At 42.2% G+C, this 19,659-nt stretch overlaps 1 protein-coding gene across 3 annotated transcripts in view; it reads left to right on the top strand.

Moving 5' to 3' along the window:
• Window positions 1-19,659, top strand: part of TMCC3 (transmembrane and coiled-coil domain family 3) — a 261,930-nt gene that overhangs the window by 145,427 nt on the left and 96,844 nt on the right. Inside the window, exon 2 of one of the 3 annotated variants that reach the window (XM_038558660.1) lies at window positions 16,517-16,632. The exons of the other annotated variants lie outside the window; for them this stretch is intronic. Within the exon in view, the coding sequence (XP_038414588.1) occupies window positions 16,624-16,632 (9 nt within the window). The 5' untranslated portion in view covers window positions 16,517-16,623. The remainder of the gene's footprint in view (window positions 1-16,516; window positions 16,633-19,659) is intronic. 3 annotated transcript variants of the gene reach the window in all.

Raw genomic sequence — 19,659 nt, 5'->3', positions numbered from 1 at the left:
GTGAGAAGGGGATGACATGTGATTGCCTTTGGGGCTCATATTAAAATACTTCAAGCTCTCATTCATTCAGACTCACCTACTCAGATTTTGAGTTGAAAGTCCTGTATGCTCACTCCAAAAAGAAGAGATCTATTTATTTATTTATTTTATTTTTAAAAAAATTTATTTATTTGAGAGGAACAGAATGCGTGCACTTGCGCAGGTGCACACATACAGGAGCAGGGGGAGGGGCAAAGGGAGAGAAAGAGGGAAAAGCAGATTCCAAGCTGGGCAGGGAGCCCTCCAAGGGGCTCCATCCCAGGACCCGGAGATCATGACCTGAAGTGAAGTCAGGTGCTTAACCGACTGAGCCACCCAGGTGCCCCAAGAAGAGATTTATTTATTAAATTATAAACAGTGTAAGGCAAATGGTGTTACTAATTGTAAATATTTTCATCTGCTTATTAAAGGAGGCCCATCAGTGTATCTGCCTGGGCATAGATGCTTGAAAGCATTACCATATTTCTTTTTAAATGCTGTGTTACTCAGAACAATTTACTCTCTTTTCTCATTTGACCCACAAAGCTTTTATGGTACCTGTCTTAGGCTGTTTTGCATTAGGGTTGTTTATGTTCTTCTTTCGTCTGTCTTCATTTTCTATAAATTTCCTGAAGGCATGGTACTGGTGCTATAGATCACAACTTCCTTCCTTTTATTCCTTTCCTTCCTTCCTTCATCCATTCAACAAATATTTACTGAGTGCCTTCTATGTACTAGACATTTTCCTAGGCCCTGAAAACTAGGAGTGAACAAAACAAAGTTCCTGATCTATGGAGCACACATTCTTTGTTAAATCTGATTTTGTCCTATTCACCTGAAGTAATGTTTTCCTGCAGGGCTGACAAATGAGTTTCACCTCACAGGTCTACTCCGATTGATAATTAGTGGCTGGTTGAGGTAGCATGTTAGGAGGCATTCTGAGAATCAACTAGAAAGAGGACTCTCTTCTATCATTCAGCTGGGGAGAAGGGCGTGAGGGCCATGGTCACATAAGTAGTATATCTTACATGGGTTGTGAAACCCGGCCCAGGGTAAGCAGCTAAAGGGGAGTGTGACCTGGTGATGATAGAATGCATACAGATCTGGTGTCAGACAGGATTCAGATGAATTGTTTTTCCTTTTTTTTTTTTAAAGATGTTATTTATTTATGTATTTATATATTTATATATTTAAGAGAGTGAGAGAGTGTACATGTGAGCAGTGGGAGGAGCGGAGGGAGAGGGACAAGCAGATTCCACACTGAATTCAGACCTCGACACAGGGCTCAGTACCATGACCCTGAGATCATGACCTGAACTGAAATCAAGAGTTGGATGCTGAACCAGCTGAGCCACCCCAATTTCTTTGCTTTAAAAAAAACAATTTATTTTAAAAAGTATAGCAGAAGATTCTTAAATGTTTTATTATTGGCCTTTAATAGAAATAAGGTATATATGTAAAGTGGCAGGAGATTTTAAGATCCTAAATGTATATGGTGTAAAAAAAATGTGAAACGAAGTAGTCAGACTTCTTTCAGGTTAATTAAATGTTGTATTGAACAATGAGAAGATCCATTTTAAAGAATGGCATTTCTTTTTACGTAAGTGTTTTTCTCTTACATGGTCATAAAATCATAGACTCCCTTTAACTCCCCAAAGACACTTTTATCCTCAATTAAAGATCCAAGATATCTGGTGCCATAGCTCTTCACAGAATATTTTAAGAAGGCATCAACCAAATCTTTTAGTGCAAGTGCACTCAGTAGTTGCATTCAGTAAGCATAGGGTATTTTATTGATCAAGGACTCAAAAAAATCAAGGGTACTTATTAGGTAAAGATACCATGGTTTTTATTCTGGTTTTTAGTATGTCTATGTGTATGTGTTGTGTATACATATTATGTGTGTATTTACATTTCAGTTGACCAACACATTAGTTATCTTTTGGAAATTATGGCTCATAGAAGAATTTCTACTTACATAGAAAGCACAGTGAGCAAATCACTATAGCCTTTTTTATCCCCTGTCAAGAACTGATTTCTTTTCTGCCTCTTTGTGACATAACTCATGAGGCCTCAGTTTTCTCATCTTTAAAATGAGGAAAATGACATCTACTTCAGAAAACTGTTATAAGGGTTAATTATTCTTTTTTAAAGACCTTGGGATCATGACCTGAGCTGAAGGCAGATGCTTAACTGACTGGGCCACCCAGGCACCCAAGCATCTAACTCTTGATCTCAGCTCAGGTCTTGATCTCAGGGTTGTGAGCTTGAGCCCTGTGTTGGGCTCCACATTGAGCATGGAACCTACTTTAAAAAAAATGTATAAAGAACCTCCTTACAAAAGAGGAGAGACAATTCAGGAGATAGAGTAGGACTACTTCAGGTGGGTAGCAGAAGTGCTGACTCTAGCCTTAGACCCGAAGAGAGAGGGAGTAGTTACCAGAACCCAGGGATAAGACACCATGTGGAAGGAGTTGCCTGACCATACTTGTGACTTTTGGTTAAGGGATGCAGCCAGTGAGACACAGACAAGGAAAATGAAGAGATGAATACTCAGCCTCACTCCTTTCTCCCTTCCCGCCCCCTCCCAGTTTCTCCAGGGGTAAGCCCAGCTAGAAGCCCCTAGATGCAATGCATCTCCGAGGGTTCCCAGAGCAAGCAGAGCAATCCTGAGGGGCAGGTGGAAGATAATCAGCGCTGCTGAGATCCTTAGGCATGACTAGGAAATGGTGAGACAACTGCATTGCACACCAAGATCACACTTCCTGGTGGTTGTACAGATTCAGACATTCTTAGCTCCAGCTGTTGAACAGATGGCTGGATCCACCAGGTAGTCACAAATTGCTTTTTATGAATGCACATGTGGAAAGTCTCTGACAGTGATTTAGTTGGAAGACAAAAAAGGATGACAGTTGGTACTTCTACCTAGCTTTTGAAGCCGATTCACTATTGCACGAGCCATCCTCTTAAAAAACTCAGTTCACGGGATCCCTGGGTGGCGCAGCGGTTTGGCGCCTGCCTTTGGCCCAGGGCGCGATCCTGGAGTCCCGGGATCGAATCCCACGTCGGGCTCCCGGTTCATGGAGCCTGCTTCTCCCTCTGCCTGTGTCTCTGCCTCTCTCTCCCTCTCTCCCTCTCTCTGTGTGACTATCATAAATAAATAAAAATTTATAAAAAAAAAAAACCTCAGTTCACTTACATAAATGAATACAAGAATACATCCTTCTCAGAGACAGATGTGGCTTCCCTTAGTCTGCACAGTTTTTGAGATTTCTCATGGAGATGGGAAGTTTTAATATGAGTATAATATGCATTAGTAATTAAATATGAATCTCTTATGCTGTTTAGATTTTAGATAAAACTGCCCTTAGCTTTTTTTTTTTTTTTAAGATTTTAAGTAATCTCCATACCCAGCCTGAGGCTCAAACTCAGAACGCTGAGATCAAGAGTCACATGCTCTACCAATTGAGCCAGCCGAGTGCCCCAAGAGTGCCCTTGATTTTAGATTGCTGACTCTGTGGCATATTGTGGACTATCCATCTTAGTGGTTCATCTTGGAGGTAAATGGCTTGACTTGAAAGGCCATAGGGATTATTCTCCCATCTTTTTGTGTGTTAGGTAGTCTGAAACATGCTGACCAGGATGATAATTGGGACACTTTCTACCAGGAATCAACCACTTGGAATTAACTGTCCTCTTTGTTATTGTACTCTGTGTACTACAGGTGAAACCCAGAATACACGAACAACAGTTCTTAGGTCTATATGCAAGAAAAATGAGTGTATACATATATCCACCAAAAAGACATGTAGAAGGGTATTTATAGCACCCTTCTTCATAAAGGCTCCAAACTAATAACAAATAGGCATCAACAGGGAAATGGATAAAATAAGTTGTGGTTCACTCATATAGTGAAATACTTCACAGCAATAAAAGCAGTGAACTGATTATTAAAATAATGAGCTAGGGGCGCCTGGGTGGTTCATTGGTTGAGTGGCCAACTCTTCTTTTTGGCTGGGATCATGATCTCTGGGTGGTGAGATCAAGACCAACATTGAGCTGTGCCCTCAGCACAGAGTCTGCTTGTCCCTCTCCCTGCCCTTGTCCCCACTCATACACTTTCTCTCTCAAATAAATTTTAAAAAATAAAATAAAATAATGAGCTAATGACACATGCAAAACTATAGATGAATCTCAAAGATATTATGTTGGGTAAAAGAAGCCAGACACAAAAAGAGTACCTGTATGAAGTTCAGGGACAGGTAAAATGAACTGATGGTGAGAGAATTTTTTTTTTTAAAGATTTTATTTATTTATTCATGAGAGACACAGAGAGAGAGAGAGAGAGAGAGAGAGAAAGAGGCAGAGACACAAGTAGAGGGAGAAGCAGGCTCCATGCAGGGAGCCCAATGTGGGACTTGATCCTGGGTCTCCAGGATCACACCCTAGGCTGAAAGCGACGCTAAACCGCTGAACCACCCAGCTTGCCCATGGTGAGAGAAATTAAAAGAAAAAAAAAAAAAAGATTATGCCTTTTATGCTGGAATGGGGTTAGGGAGGTATTGATTTAGAAGACTTGTAATGAAACCTTCTGGGGAGTCGAAAATTTCTTTATTTTTGTTGTTTTGAAGATTTATTTATTTAGAGAGAGAGCACAAGTGGGAGGAGCAGGTAAAGGGAGGGAGAATCTTAAACAGACTCCATGCTGAGCATGGAGACTGATATAGGGCTTGGTCCTACAACCCTGAGATCACGACCTGAGCTGAAACCATGAATCAGATGCTCAACTGACTGAGCCACCCAGGCATCCTAGAAGTTGAAAATTTCTTATATTTTGATATGGATGGTGTTACAGAGATATACCTATATAAAAATTGTTCAGATTGCATGCTTTATTTTTTTTTATTTTTATTTTTTTGATTGCATGCTTTAGATTATGAGCTTGACCTACCTAGCTTCTTATATATTATACTTAAATAAAAATGTTTGTTTGTTTGTTTGTTTGTTTTAGAAAGTATATTGAGTGCTAAAGCCAAACTCTGACAAATGTAGCAAGGATGATACCAGAAAAACATAATGAAACATTTACCTTACTACAGAGTATGCTGACAGATAAAATCTTTCTGGAGAGTTTGTCAGTGTGGATTAAAAAAAACCTTAGGCAGGGTTTAGGGGACACCTGGTTGGTTCAGTTGGTAAAGCATGCAACTCTTGATCTTGGAGTCCTGAGTTTGAGCCCCATGATGGGGAGTAGACTATACTTAAAAAAAATTAAAAAAAAAAAAAAAAATTTTTTTAATCCTAAAAAAAAAACCCACTTTAGGAATAAGGTTTTGACCGTTGACACTTTTGACATAGCGATGTCCTATAGAAATCATTAAGAACTTATGTACAGGTTTATCTATAAGGGTGTTTATTTTAGTGCCCTTGTGAACACTGAGCATTTGGAAACAATCCAGTGTTCAATTCTGAGAATGGATAAATATCCTGTGATAATATGCAACTATTTAAACAACATGGTGGAAGAGGGGGCTGTGTTTGTATTCATGTGTGTTTCTACTGAGGAAACATAATAGGCATAGTAAACAGACTCCAGAAAACTGTTCGCTTACTCAAAAAGTGGCTCTAGCAATGATGAAGACATTTGATATATGTATATGGAATCAAATAAAAAGTATTAATAGACATCTGATTATACATTATTCATCTCCCTGGAAGAAAAATATTATGGGTCTTAGATTTCTTCCTTTAATCTATTTATTCTCATATTCTTTGGTGTAGCCTTAGATTCAGTGTCTGTGTTTCTGATTCAAATTCAACAAATGAAATCTCATCTGTGGCCTCCAAACCCAAGTTTTCCTATCTAACAATTACTGGTTAAAGAAACTCTAGCCCTGAGGGGAGAAAAAAAAATCTGGAGGTATTTATGTTCCCGGATTTTAAGCTAGGCTCTAAAGCTTTAGTAATCATAATAGCATGGTGTAAGCACAAACAGACACATAGACCAGTGGAACAGAATAGAGTCTAGAAACAAACCCACACCTCTATGGTCAATCAATCTAGATGAAACAGGAATGAGTATGCAACGGGAGAAAGACAGTCTCTTCCACATTGGTGCTGGGAAAACTGGACAGCTACATGCAAAAGAATGAAACTGGATCACTTTCTTACACCAGATACAAAAATAAACTAAAAATGGATTAAAGACCTAAATATGAGATCTGAAACCGTAAAATGCCTAAAAGAAAACATAGGCAGTAATTTCTCTGACATTGGCCATAGCAGTATATTTATGAATATGTCTCCTCAAGAAAGGAAACAAAAGCAAAAATAAACTATTAGGACTATACCAAAATAAAAAGCTTTTGAATAGCAAAGGAAACAATCAACAAAATGAAAAAGCAACCTACAAAATGGGAAATGAGCTATTCACAAATGATACATCTGATAAGGGATTAATGTCCAAAACACATAAAGAACTTACAGAACTCAACACCAGAAAAACAAATCTGATTTTAAAAAGGGCAGAGGATCTGAATGGATGGCGAGCAGACACATGCAAAGATGCTCAACATCACTCATCATCAGGGAAATGCAAATCAAAACCATAGTGAGATATCACCTCACACCTGTCAGAATGGCTAAAGACAAAAAGAAATAACATGTTGGTGAGGATGTGGAGAAAGAGGAGCCCTCATACACTGTTGGTGGGAATGCAAACTGGTGCAACCACTGTGGAAAACAGTGTGGATTCTCCAAAAATTAAAAATAGAACTACCCCATAATCTAGTAATCACACCATGAGTATTTATTCAAAGAAAATAAAAGACTAATTGGAAAAGATATATGCCCCCCTCTCTTAATTGCAGGATTACTTACAACAGCCAAGATAGGGAAGGAACCTAAATGTCCATCGATAGAATGAATAAAGATGTGGTGTGTGTTCATGTGTGTACGTGTGTATCTTAGGAAGGAAGTAATTTTCAGTGGGCAAAGGAAGAATCACCTTATTTTTAAGGTTTCCTTGTATTCAATCATTTTTTTTAACTTCTCAGAAACTCAATTTCTGCATCTGTAAAATGGAAATTGCCTTAGTAGTACGGGATAAGTTAGTGTCTGACACATCTAAAAGTAATAAAATACTGTATGTCAACTGTAGCTCAAGTAAGAAAATAGTGTGTGGCATGAGGCAAGTACTCAGTAAGTTGTAACTCTATATATCTCTGTGTACACATGCATAATAATTCACATTGATATAGCTCTATGTATGCATCTTTTTTTTTTTAAAGTAAGCTCTATGCCTAATAGGCTTGAACTCATGACCCTGAGTTGTTATTAGGTTTTCACCTCCTACCTGGTACCATATTTGGCCACACTAGGCCCCATGATTTTTGCCTGAAGTCCCTTTTTTGGTTTGTCATAGATGGCAAAAAAAAAAAAAAGAAAAGCTTTGGTCTTGTTTTATTCTCCAGGCCACATCAAACTGGGATTTCCATAGAATTACAGATATTTTCTTGGAAAATTAAATGTGACAACAGCAGGTTTTAAACTTTTTCAAAACTTCTTAATCAAGAGAATTCTTACCTCATTCATTCATTCGTTCCACAAATATTTACTGAATACCAGTCATAACTTGCACATAGAGCTAGATGCTGAGAACATAGTGAACAAAGCAAAAAGAAGCCTCCTTGATTCGTGGAGATCATATTCTGCTGGAGGTGCCCTCAGTGTGTCGCTCCTGCTGCTGCTCCAGAAACTCTGGAAGCCTCAGCCCGCATCCCCCTGCCGTGGATGAACGAGTCTTGGAGGTCAGCCCCCCACCTGCTTTGTGGGGGCACAGCTGTTCGCTTCCAGGCAAAGAGGCCCTCCACCTCCTCCACCCTGCTGGACTTCTAAATGGATCAGCGGGTTTGCAGCCCATGCCATCCGGAACCCTCTCTCCAGGAATCCAGAAATTCCATTGACCTGAACTTCTTGTCACACAAAACCTTGACTGAAGACGTAGGGGAAAAAAATCCTTAAACAAATACCAAGTTTGTTCACATGACTTCTTTGTGATGTGAAAGGAAAATGTGTCAGCCCCCTTTGGCATGAACCAGAGAGATTTTCAGGGAAGGGTGAGGGACTCTAGTCCAGAATCTCTTCAGATTCTTGAAACCGCAAGGATTATTGCAAAGATAAAAAGCAAAAGCAAACACTAAAGCTGTGAACAAAGAGGGAACACAAAGAGGGGAAATCCTTCTTGGAAACCAGCTTTCCTCCAGAGGAGGAAAACAGAAACGTGCTAAACCATTGTGTCAGCCCGAGTACTGGAGTACTGAACGCACAGGGCCTTGGCGTGGTGCCTCCTTGCTCCCCGGCTCCCTGAGGCAATGGCCAAGGCTGTGTTTTTAGTTGGAAATTATTGTTTGGCTGCTGGGGCGGGGATTGACATCACGGACTCGGCTCCATGGGGGAGCGGGGACAACAACACTAAGTGGGAAGGTGACTCCGGGAGTGGGGTGAGCAGGCGTGAGAGGGCCGGGTCCAGGGAGAGCGCGCAGGCCAGCTGGCGGGGAGCAGTCGCTCCTCCTGAGTCACACGTGTGCTCACTGAAGCGGTAGTTGCTCAGTGCACACTCGGTGCGTCAGGGCGAGCTGGACTCTGGGGGAGCAGCTAATGGTCCACAAGCCCCACCTTTGCCAGACGGTGCTCTGGGCTTTGGGCCGAATCCCTCAGCGCCCTGAGAACTGTGTCCCAGGGCCCCCAGGGGGTGGGCCGGCCTCCAACGCGGGTCTTTCTTATTCCAGAGCAGACTGTCTGCCTGTTTTGGAATCTCTGTTGTGGTTCTGGTCTGGCTTTGACTTTTAATCACTGCTGAACTCTTTATATTCTGTCGTGCGTTGCTCCTCCTCTTCTGATCCTTGGACGCTCTGTCAGGCCCCCAGGTGCTCCTGGCCCACAGAACCACAGTCTTGGGCAATACGAATCAGTCTGCGTTCTCTCTCCAGCTCCTAATTTTTCCCCGTAGCTTCTGAATGAGTGTCAGGTCTGAGCTCTGAATGCTGCTTTCTGTTGCCCAGTATTCTTTTCTGAAGTCCTCCCAGGATGGACACAGAGGCCTCCTCCCTCCATACTGAATTTAGTATAAACCAGAAGGAAAGCAGAGAAAGAGACTCAGTGAGTTGCTAATGATACTCTAGGATTTTAACTCTTTGCATTCCCAAGTCAAATTCTATTTGAAAGACAGACAGATGTGTTTACATGATAAAACAAGGGTCCCTGTTTGTTTCAGAATACTATAAAGCAAGGGTTATAGAAGAAACATAAATAAGCATGATTGTGAAAACTCTGAAATTATAAGACATTATGTGTATCTTTTTTTTTTTCCATATCTTTAATCATTCATTTATTCAACTGGTAGTTATTGAGCACCTACTATGTACCAAACGCTGCGGTTCTGGGGATACATTCAACAGCAAGCAAAGCAGACAAAAAAGTCGTGCTTTTACAGAATGGTGAATGCTGGGGGAGACAAACAATAAACTTAAGTAAGCAGATTGTATGATTTGTTACAAAGCAACAAGTGCTAAGAAGTAAAATAAAGCAGGGTAGAGAAAGAGGGAGAATCTGGATGTGGTTGCAATGCAGCTTTACTCAGGGAGGCCAAGGAAAGCGTCACTGAAAGGGTGATGTTTGGTTAAAGACATGAAGAGATGGAGTTTAGATATCGTGGGGGAGAGCATCCTGGGCAGAGGGAACAGCAAACCCGAAGCCCTGAGAAAGTATGCCTGGTGTATATTCTAGGGAAGGTCATTTCAGCTTGGCTGGAGCTCAGAAGGGGAAGGTAGGAGGTGAGGTCTGACTGTGTAGGTCTCTGTAGGATTTTAGCTTTTCTCTGAGTGAGATGGGAGCCATTAAAGGGTTTTGAGCATGACTGACAAGATTTGTTTTGTTTTACATTTTTTAAGTTTAAATTCAATTTGCCAACATATAGTGTAACACCCAGTGCTCATCCCATCAAGTGCCCTCCTCAGTACCTGTCCCCAAGTTACCCCATCCCCCTGCCTACCTCCCCTTCCTAACTCCCAGAGTTAGGAGTCTCTCATGGTTTGTCTCCCTCTCTAATTTTTCCCACTCAGTTCCCCTCCTCTCCCTTATAATCCTTTTCACTGTTTCCCATATTCCACATATGAGTGAAACCATATGATGATTGTCCTTCTCCGATTGACTTATTTCACTCAGCATCATACCCTCCAGTTCCATCCACATCGAAGCAAATGGTGGGTGTTCGTAGTTTCTAATGGCTGAGTAACATTCCATTGTATGTATAGACCACATCTTCTCTATCCATTCATCCTGTAGAAGGACATTGTGGCTCCTTCCACAGTTTGGCTATTGTGGAAGTTGCTGCTATGAACATTGGGGTGCAAGTGTCCTGGCGTTTCACTACATCAGTATCTTTGGGGTAAATCCCCAGCAGTGCAATTGCTGGTTTAGTTGTAACACAGGTTAACAAGGTCGAGAGAGGGATTTTTAAGGATGGAGAACATTAACAGTACGTTGCTGTGCTCCTGGAAATAATGCATGGAGAGAGAAAATGTGATGATGTAGGAAGGACAGGGGAGAATTGTTGGCGGGAGGCACTCGAATAGGAAGGCTGGCTGGGGGCACCTGGGTGGCTCAGAGGTTGAGCGTCTGCCTTTTCAGCTCAGGGTGTGATCCCGGGGTCCTGAGATTGAGTCCCCCATCAGGCTCCCCGCAGGGAGTCTGCTTCTCCCTCTGCCTGTGTCTCTGCCTCTCTGTGTCTTTCATGAATAAATAAAATCTTTTTTAAAAAAAAGAGGAACTTTAAAAAAAAAAAAGGAAGGCTGGTTAGGACTCAGAGTAGAGGGAGAGGGGTTGACCTCAGGATAACGGACAGGTCACTGAGAAAAGTAAATGAGAGCTCGTCAAAGTCATCATAGTAGTAGTATCATTATGAACAAATGGGTTTTCTTCTCTTTTTCACTATTTTCCCCTTGAAGTCCATCCAAGGACCTCACGACTAAATGCAGTTTAAAAATCCTACCACCCGGGACATCTGGGTGGCTCAGTAGTTGGGTGCCTGCCTTCGGTTCAGGTTGTGATCCGGGGATCCAGGATTGAGTCCTGTGTCAGGCCCCCTGCAGGGAGCCTGCTTCTGCCTCTGCCTGTGTCTCTGCCTCTCTCTCAGTCTGTGTCTCTCATGAATAAATAAATAAATCTTTAAAAAAAATAAAATTAAAAAAATAAAAATCCTACCACCACCTCTTGGGGCACCCAGCTGCCTCAGTCGGAAGAGTATGTGACTCTTGATCTTGGGGTTGGGAGTTCAAGCCCCATAGTGGGCGTAGAGAATGCTTAAAAAAAGTCTTAAAAAAAAATTTCTACCACTTCTTGCCCGTAATTTAAATAAGACATCCAGTACTCTTAACAGGGTTCAGCTTATTTTGTCCAGAGGAAAAACCATGTATTAAAAACAACAATGACCACAAATAATATCCCTGCTGATGATATTTCCCTGGTGTTCTTAATGTGTTTTCACAGGATATCCCAGATGAAGTAAATGCCTTTCTGTCCTTGAATGCAGTACAATGCATCCTGCCCCAGACTGTATTACATTTTGTTAGCCAGATCCAAACCACTCAGGTTCTTCCAGGAAGTGTGTTTCTAAAAATTTCCAAAGCCTTTATAGAGAGTTCTCATGTGCCTACATACACAGATTTGTAATGAGTAAGCGCTAGAAGGTTCTTTATGTCTTCGCTAAATTGTCTGAAGCCTCGAGGGCTGTTAGAAGTGAAATTATTCTGAATTTCCAGTTTGGTTATCAAATCTCTTTATTTTTATTAAAGAGTAGAGTTATTCCCTTAGCCATCATTCATCTTACCCCTAGCAATCCTTCTTTGTAATTATAGCTCCTGATTCAGCAAACCAAGGTTATCACACGAATGTATGTAGGAACTCGCAAATCTGTTACTATCTGCCTAACGCACTAAACACCAGAGAATATTTTTGAAATTCCCTATCATATGCCACTTCAAGGAAAGTATACTAACCTTCCTCTAGGTTATAGGTGGAATACTAGCTTATCTGAAGAGGGATGCACTAGAATTGAACATAAATATAGGGAAGACCCTCATCACAGTGTACTTCTTAAATGAATGAATGTGTATTCAATTGGCATGATAAAGTCTCTATTTACCTCCAACTATTTCAAGAGATTGACCTGGGCCTCGAATATGAAATCCTGCAGAAAAAGTGAGAACTGCTTGAAACCAACAGCACAGAAGACTGAATTGTATTTTTGAATGTGTCCAACAGTGTATTGAATGTGTATTTTGAATGTGTCTCTGTCAAGTTGGGCATGTGGCTTGGCCTCTCTGGTCCTCAGTTTTACCATGAAAAATGAGGGGATTTGACTAAAACTGTAGTTTGTAACATGTGAAGGGGATAGGGATTTTCTTTTTCTTAAAAAGATTTTTATTATTTCTTTATTTATTTATTTACTCATGAGAGATACAGAGAGAGGGGGGCAGAGACATAGGCAGAGGGAGAAGCAGGCTCCATGTAGGGAGCCCGATTCAGGACTTGATCCCAGGACCCTGGAATCACACCCTGAGCCAAAAGCAGACGCTCAACCACTGAACCACCCAGGCATCTCTTTTTTATGTATTTATTTTATTTATTTTTTTTGGGGGGGGGGCGGTTTCTTATTTCCCTCAAAAGAAGCCAGGGGTTCTAACAGCTAGCTCATTCCTTTTACATTATACTGGCGCTCAGCTTTAAGCTACTTCAACACTGATAAATTTGGTGATTCCAACTTTTAAAGTAGTTTTCAAATTGTGATGGTTTTAGAAGCAGATTTGCACCTGCCCATCCCTACTGCCACCCATGTGCCATATCTATTCAGCTGTCTCTGAAGAGTTTGGGATCAAAATCCTACATTATACCAATGGTTGCACAACTCTGTGAATATACTAAAAACCTTTTAATTGTACATGTTAGATGGGTGAATGGTATATGGCATGTGGTATATGAATATCTTTAAAAAGCTAAGTCAGAATTCTTTTGCTTGCAGGTGACAGAAACCTACTCAAAGTGACTCACACATTAAAAGGGGGAGTTAAGGAGCGCCTGAGTGGCTCAGTCAGTTAAATATCTGCCGTCAGCTCAGATCATGATCCTAGGATTGAGCCCCATGTCAAGGTCCCTGCTCAGCAGGTTGCCTCCTTCTCCCTCTCCTTCTACTCGCACCCCTTGCTCATTTGCTCACACTGTCTTTGTCTCTCTCTCTCTCTCTCTCTCAAATAAATAGATAAACAAAATCTTAAAAAAAAAATTAAAAGGGCAATTAAAAACCCATGTCATTGGAAGATCCCACACAAGACAGATTAGATTCCAGTCTCAAATAGCATGAAATCCAAGATGCACTTTCTCCATCTCTCAGCTCTCTCTCCTCTGTGGTAGCTCCATTATCAGGAAGACTTTCTCCACAAGTGGCCACAGCAATTTCTTAGCTTACATTTTTACCACGTTAGCAACTCCAGCAGAAACCTTTCCAGTGAAAGTTCTGGCATTGTGTGTCATTGGCTTGGTTTGGGTCACATAACCATTCAATAATAACAACACTCATCTAACACTTACTGTGAACTGACTTTATTCTTGCAACATCCCATTTTATAGATGAAGAAATGAAGGCACAGGGAGGTTAAGTAACTTGCTCAGGGTCACATGGAAATGGGTTTAGGAGCTGGGATTTGAAACTCAGGTAGTCTGGCCCTGAAGTTTGTGGTCTCCCTGGTCTTAAGTGGTGTGCTGCCTCTAGTCACGAGAGTGAACGGAAGGGAATGTCCTGACTGCTAGTCCTGGAGCAGATCCCACATTTGCAACTGCATTCTCTCCTAACAGCCTGTGTTCCAGGCCTTTGAAGATGTCAGATATAGATCATATCAGATGCTAAAGAATTTTAGAAGGGTCGGTGAGCACCCTCCACTTCAGAGACTGCAGCCATGTCTGCATCTTGTTCTCTGTAATCACCAGCATCATCCTGACTGTAGTCATTGGAATCGAAGCCTCTGGCCTCCTTGCCAGAATTTGAGCTATGTCCAGATCCTGGCCTATCTAAAGAAAATTATGCCAGGGGCACCTGGCTGGCTTGGTCGATGGAGCATGTGACTCTTCTCGGGATTTGTAAGTCTGAGCTCCAAGTTGAGTGTAGAGATTACTTAAAAGTAAAATCTTTTCCAAAAAAAATTTATGCCACTATATACCCATTACCGTGGAACCCAAGGATTAGGCTTCAAACGAACATTAGTTTTTTTTATAATGCAGATGTAGAGTTAGAAAATTAGAAGAAGGCTTCCGGTCTTTTTCTGATTCAGGAAATAAACGCACACACAATAGATACATCTAACATGTTGATCGCTGGCCCTGTTTTTCCGAGTGTGGTTCCCAGGACCACTGGTATTGGAATCACCTGGGATACTTTTTATTAAATCATAGTATCCTGCAGTGGGCCCAAGAATATGCATTTGTTAGACACCTGAATTGATTGTTACGTTCACTCGGGTTTGAGAGTCCTCCTTGTCAGTGGCTGGGGAAAACTGGCTAAGATCTTAGATGAAGGACCTTAGGCGTCCCAAGCTGAACCCAAGGCAGCAGCCATAGGGGACATTAAGGACGGGTGGGGCAAAGGAGAAGCTCACAATCCTAGGTTCCAAGCAGCTTTGATTGTTAGTACCTCTGCAGTTCGCATCTCTTCACCCCTCGTGTTCAGAGGTGTGGGTGCCTGTGTTCTAGCTCTGTCGGGCAGAAAAGAATAGCACTAACAGTACCCTTCGGTAAAGAATTTTTCAGATGAGGGGATCTCTGGGTGGTTCAGCAGTTCAGCGCCTGCCTTTGGCCCAGGGTGTGATCCTGGAGTCCTGGGATTGGGTCCTGCGTCGAGCTCCCCGCAGGGAGCCTGCTTCTCCCTCTGCCTGTGTCTCTGCCCCTCTCTCTCTCTCTCTCTCTCATGAATAAATAAATAAAATCTTTTAAAAAAAGATTTTTTTAGATGAAAAAATTGCTCCTGTAAACACATTACAACCAACAATAGCTCTAGTAATATTAATAGTAGTAATTGTTAAATAAGAGCTGACGTTTACCAGATGCACTGTACTGGGCACTTTATATGCATTATCCATCCCATTGTGTCCTTTCAGTCACCTTACAAATGGGTAAGAGCTGGTGTTATTTCCATTATCAGACAAGGAGGCTGACACACAGACATTAAGTAACTAATTTCACATCACAAACCTGGAGGCAGGGTTGGAGCTGATGGGGTTCAGGACACACTACCCCCCAATATGGCACCTTGGCATAATTGAATATTTTAAGCTGAAGGAGTTGGAGAACCTAGGAGAAGCAGGAAGGTTACTCTGAACTCTCTCCACCCCCCCCACCCCACCCCCGCACCTCCGTCCGCCAAACAGGTCTTCAGACCTTCTGTGAGAGAAGCCCTTCCCATACCCAGAGGAAAGAAGCATCTTTATCTCTGAAGACAAGGGGACCCTGGAAGAGTCCTAACAAACAGGCCTTGCTAAATCTCCCCCAGGTTACTACACTGACCTTCTACTCCGTGACCTGTCACGTTGCCCCATGACTGTCCTCTCTCTTCATCAAGCCTCAGGGTAGAAGTACTCAGGTTTAACTACTTCATCATCAGTTTACTTTTCAGACCCAGCCAGGGACCTTAAGAGGGTCAAGGAAGACTTCCCTTCCCTGTGGGTCTCATTCCCACCGTGTCTACTTAACATCAGAGCCCATCCATCTGCTTTCAGCCTTTGAGCCATACTGCTATGTTCTCTCAGCAAGAATCTGTGATTCTCCATGAGACCAAAATTCAGAGAATCTGAAGAAATGCTGACTGCAGCACACGTAACTTTATAATAAACTTACTTAAAAAAAAAAAAAGACACCCCCCCTCCCCTGCAACCTGGACTCATCATTCTAAGAGATCTATCTGATGTGCACAGAGGCAGTTCTTTTATGTCTCAGACACCTGGTCACCAAAATTAGGAGACAGTGGTTCTCTGGGTTCTGTGGGCCCCTTCTGTGCTTCTAGAAAGTAGGTCAGATTTCTCCTACTTCCCTGGGTCTTGGATTCTCAGCTTTGGAAGACCGGTTATAGTTGCTTCTCTTGATCTGTTGTAAAGCCTTTTTTCCTGGATTACGGATAGAGAGGGAGAGCAAGCCTGGAAAGACCAGCCACAGGGATCTGTCTAGAAATGTGTAAGACCACCCCGCATTAGTTTTGCTTAAATTCAAGGACCCACTTTGAGCTAAGCCCAGAGTTAATATAATGGGACTTCCAAGGATATACTACGACCTCAGAAATTCCTGAAGCGGATGGGACCCGAAGGCAGCATATGGTAGAGTGAGCTCTGGAGTCAGACTGCTCTGGCCCCAGTCCAGTGCCCCCATTGCCTTTTACAGTACTTTATCTTTCTCCACACAGGTTTTCTCACCTGCAAAAGGGAGTAATAGTAGCATATTCGCATGGAGGTCATCGCGAGCATTAAATGAAATAAAATTTATAAAGTGTTTCACACGGTTCCCGTCCCAATGTGCTCGGTAAGCAATCTTATTACCAGCTCTTATCACTGTTGTAACCAAAATATTATCTGTGGCAGGAGGAAGGAGATACTGCTTCTGGTAATTGAGGAAGACTTCTCTGAGAAGCATTTGATCTGGTCCCAGAAGGGAGGAATTTCTGTGAGAGAGGAGTGGATGATTCCATCCAGCAGGAACATAACCTGCCACGCAGAGATGGGGCAGGCCAGGTGTGTGTGTAGGGAGTGGTGGGTGATGCAGAAGGGCGGACATACAGAGCGTGGGGCGAGCTGCAGAAAGGGAGGAGGGAAACACTGGTCAAGAGGTAATTTCTAGAAGGTCTCCAGTGGTGATCCTGATGCCAATCTCCCAGTCCACACCTCAGCCTTGGGGGTGAATAGCCAGTATAAAGAAGAACTGCACTGTTTTTTTGTTGTTGTTGTTTGTTTTTTATTTTTGTTTTTGCATTTGTAATACTTAGGGTCCTGGCCAGGGCTGATTTAGGAGGCTACCAGGATTACAACTTTTTTTTTTAAAATAAAGATTTTATTTATTCATTTGAGAGAGAGAGACAGAGAGAGAACATGAGCAGTGGGAGGGCAGAGGGAGAAGCAGGCTCCCCGCTGAGCTGAGAGCCCTACATGGGGCTCCATCCCAGGACCTGGAGATCATGACCTGAGCTGAAGGCAGACGCTTCACCAGCTGAGCCACCCAGGCACCCCATGGAGGCTACAGGGATTACTCCTGGGGCCACATGGCTCTCAACCCTTTCATAGGCCCTGAAAGCACCACTCTCCCCTCAGGCACAGGGCCCCGGGCAGCCCAGAGGACAGGGTGGTTTGGCTGTTGCTGTCATTGGCAGTCCAGGACTGGGAGAGGAAGGAGACCCAGTCTCAGTCTGCAGTGATGAAGAGGATGCCCAGAATTGTGCTGAGGCGGTGATTTTAGCTGCTGTCTGCTTGGATGTGGGATTGATTCCCTCCCACTCAGAGGTTCCTGGAGCCCAGAATGTTACATAAGTGAGACGCTTGATGCATTTGGTCTCTGTAACACTTAATCCACCACCTCCGCCCCCATTCCAACATTTTCAATATTTGTAATATACAGGGATAGCTAAAGGGCGGGACTTGAATGTTTTAACATTAAAAAAAAATTGAAAATGAAGTCCTAATGGTTTTCTTTGTTTGGAGAAGGCCATGGCCTTGTCTCCATAAGAAATGGGCTCAGTTGGGGAATGGGTACAGGGCTGGAGTCATGTGTGATCTTGCCCTAAGTGAGGCCCGGATTCTGAAGTGTTTAAGGAAGAGTCTCAAAGCTTGGCGGGTCTATAATTAGACTGGCCTTACAGGTTTTTCTTTGGTTAGTAAATGCACAAGCATTTAAGCTGTGGCAGGACTTGGGTACAGAGTTGTTACTTTGTCACATCCAGAGCAAACTGAAAATCAGTCACTTTTCAGAGTAGACATTGCCCCAAGCTTGGGTGTGGCTTAACCTGAATCACAGTGAACTTGCTTCAACAGCACCAGTTGCAGGAATAAAAAGCAAATATGCAGGTGTTTTAAATATATGACACGTGGAATTGTTAAGCAATCACTGAATCTTTTTCTCCTTTGAATCCGCTGGTGAATGTTTGTATACATATCCAAACAGAGGGCTTCTTGGCTGAGTATGTTCTAGGTGTGTTTAAATGCTCACCTTCAATCACAAGAAATCCTGGGAATACCTTGCGTTTGTATAAAACACATTTCTTGGCTCCACCTCATCTGAGCGGGCCCAGAACCAAGAGAGGCATTATAAATATGCTGACACTGAGCTTGGGCGACTTGCACGAGGTGTCAAGCAGTGGTTAGCCCAGACTGAGCAGCCAGCGAGGTTTTCTGCCTCCAGATCAGTGTCACAGAATAGTGGGGCTTGACTGATTTTTCTAAAGCCCTGATTCAGCTTCCCAAGAGAACTGGAGTAGGTCATCTTTTTGTTTCTTTGTTATGTTGACCCAATTACACATCTTCTTTTCTATAGATTTCTCCATCCTCTGGGATATGGAAAGCAAATTTTATGCATAACGTAGGGTCTTTTTTTTAAACCAAAATGATAAGCAAAATCTGAATTTCTTTGGAATAGGAAACAGGGAAAAACAAATACCTTATCTATGCTGATTGCTCACATAGATATGCTAACCAAAACTCTGAAAAGAGTTGGGTTTTAGAAATTCAAATTATTTCGTTGTCACCTAAAATAGAACCTTCTTTCCCTTGAACCACTGGTCTAGCTCTCTCTCCATCCTCCTCTTCATAAGCCAGCTTTGGAGAGAGCTGGCTGCCTCCCTGTCCTCATTTCCTCCCCTCCCTTCTGTATCTCACTTTTCTTCAGCTTGGACATTGCCCAGGTTTTTGTTAAGGTCACCAGCATTAAGGTCTCCCTGTGAACCAATTCAGTGGACAGTTTTTAGAACTCAATACAATGCCTTTCTTAGCAAGACATAGTATATATATAGTGACCTTAGGAAAGTTACTTAGCTTCTCTAAATTATTTAGAAGGTGACGGTGGCACCTCCCTGGTAAGATTATAGCAGTGTTTAAATGAGATATTTTGCGGGAAGTGGGTGAACACAGTGATAAGCACTGAGCTACAGTGATAAGCAACAATAAATGCTAACCATTGTTTGTATCAGCGTGTTTTCCCCTTGGTTTCTGTGACTGTATTTTCTAGTTTGTCTCCTACACCTTTGGTCCTTTTGCTCTTCTTCTGTGGTATCATGAAATGTTGGAATTTATTCCACAAATAATTTAGCAAGTGCATATCTCATACCAGGAAACCTTTCTTGGCTTTAGGTATGTATATGGCAGTGAATAAAATCAAATTGCTGTCCTCATGGAGCTACATTTTGGGGTGGGAAATTATAAGAATTAATATACCAGGTGATGATTGATACATGTTAAATATAAATGTAGTATTAACATATAAATATAATATTATAAACTATGCATCAAGTGGACATAAAACAGGCATTAATAAGTTCCCAAAGGCAGGGAAAGGAAGATAGGTGGA

This window comes from Canis lupus, chromosome 15, assembly GCF_011100685.1.
Source record: "Canis lupus familiaris isolate Mischka breed German Shepherd chromosome 15, alternate assembly UU_Cfam_GSD_1.0, whole genome shotgun sequence".
In the NCBI taxonomy this organism is placed as follows: Eukaryota; Metazoa; Chordata; class Mammalia; order Carnivora; family Canidae; genus Canis; species Canis lupus.
The sequence above is the reverse complement of the archived record's forward strand: the minus strand, read 5'-3'. Positions and strand labels throughout refer to the sequence as shown.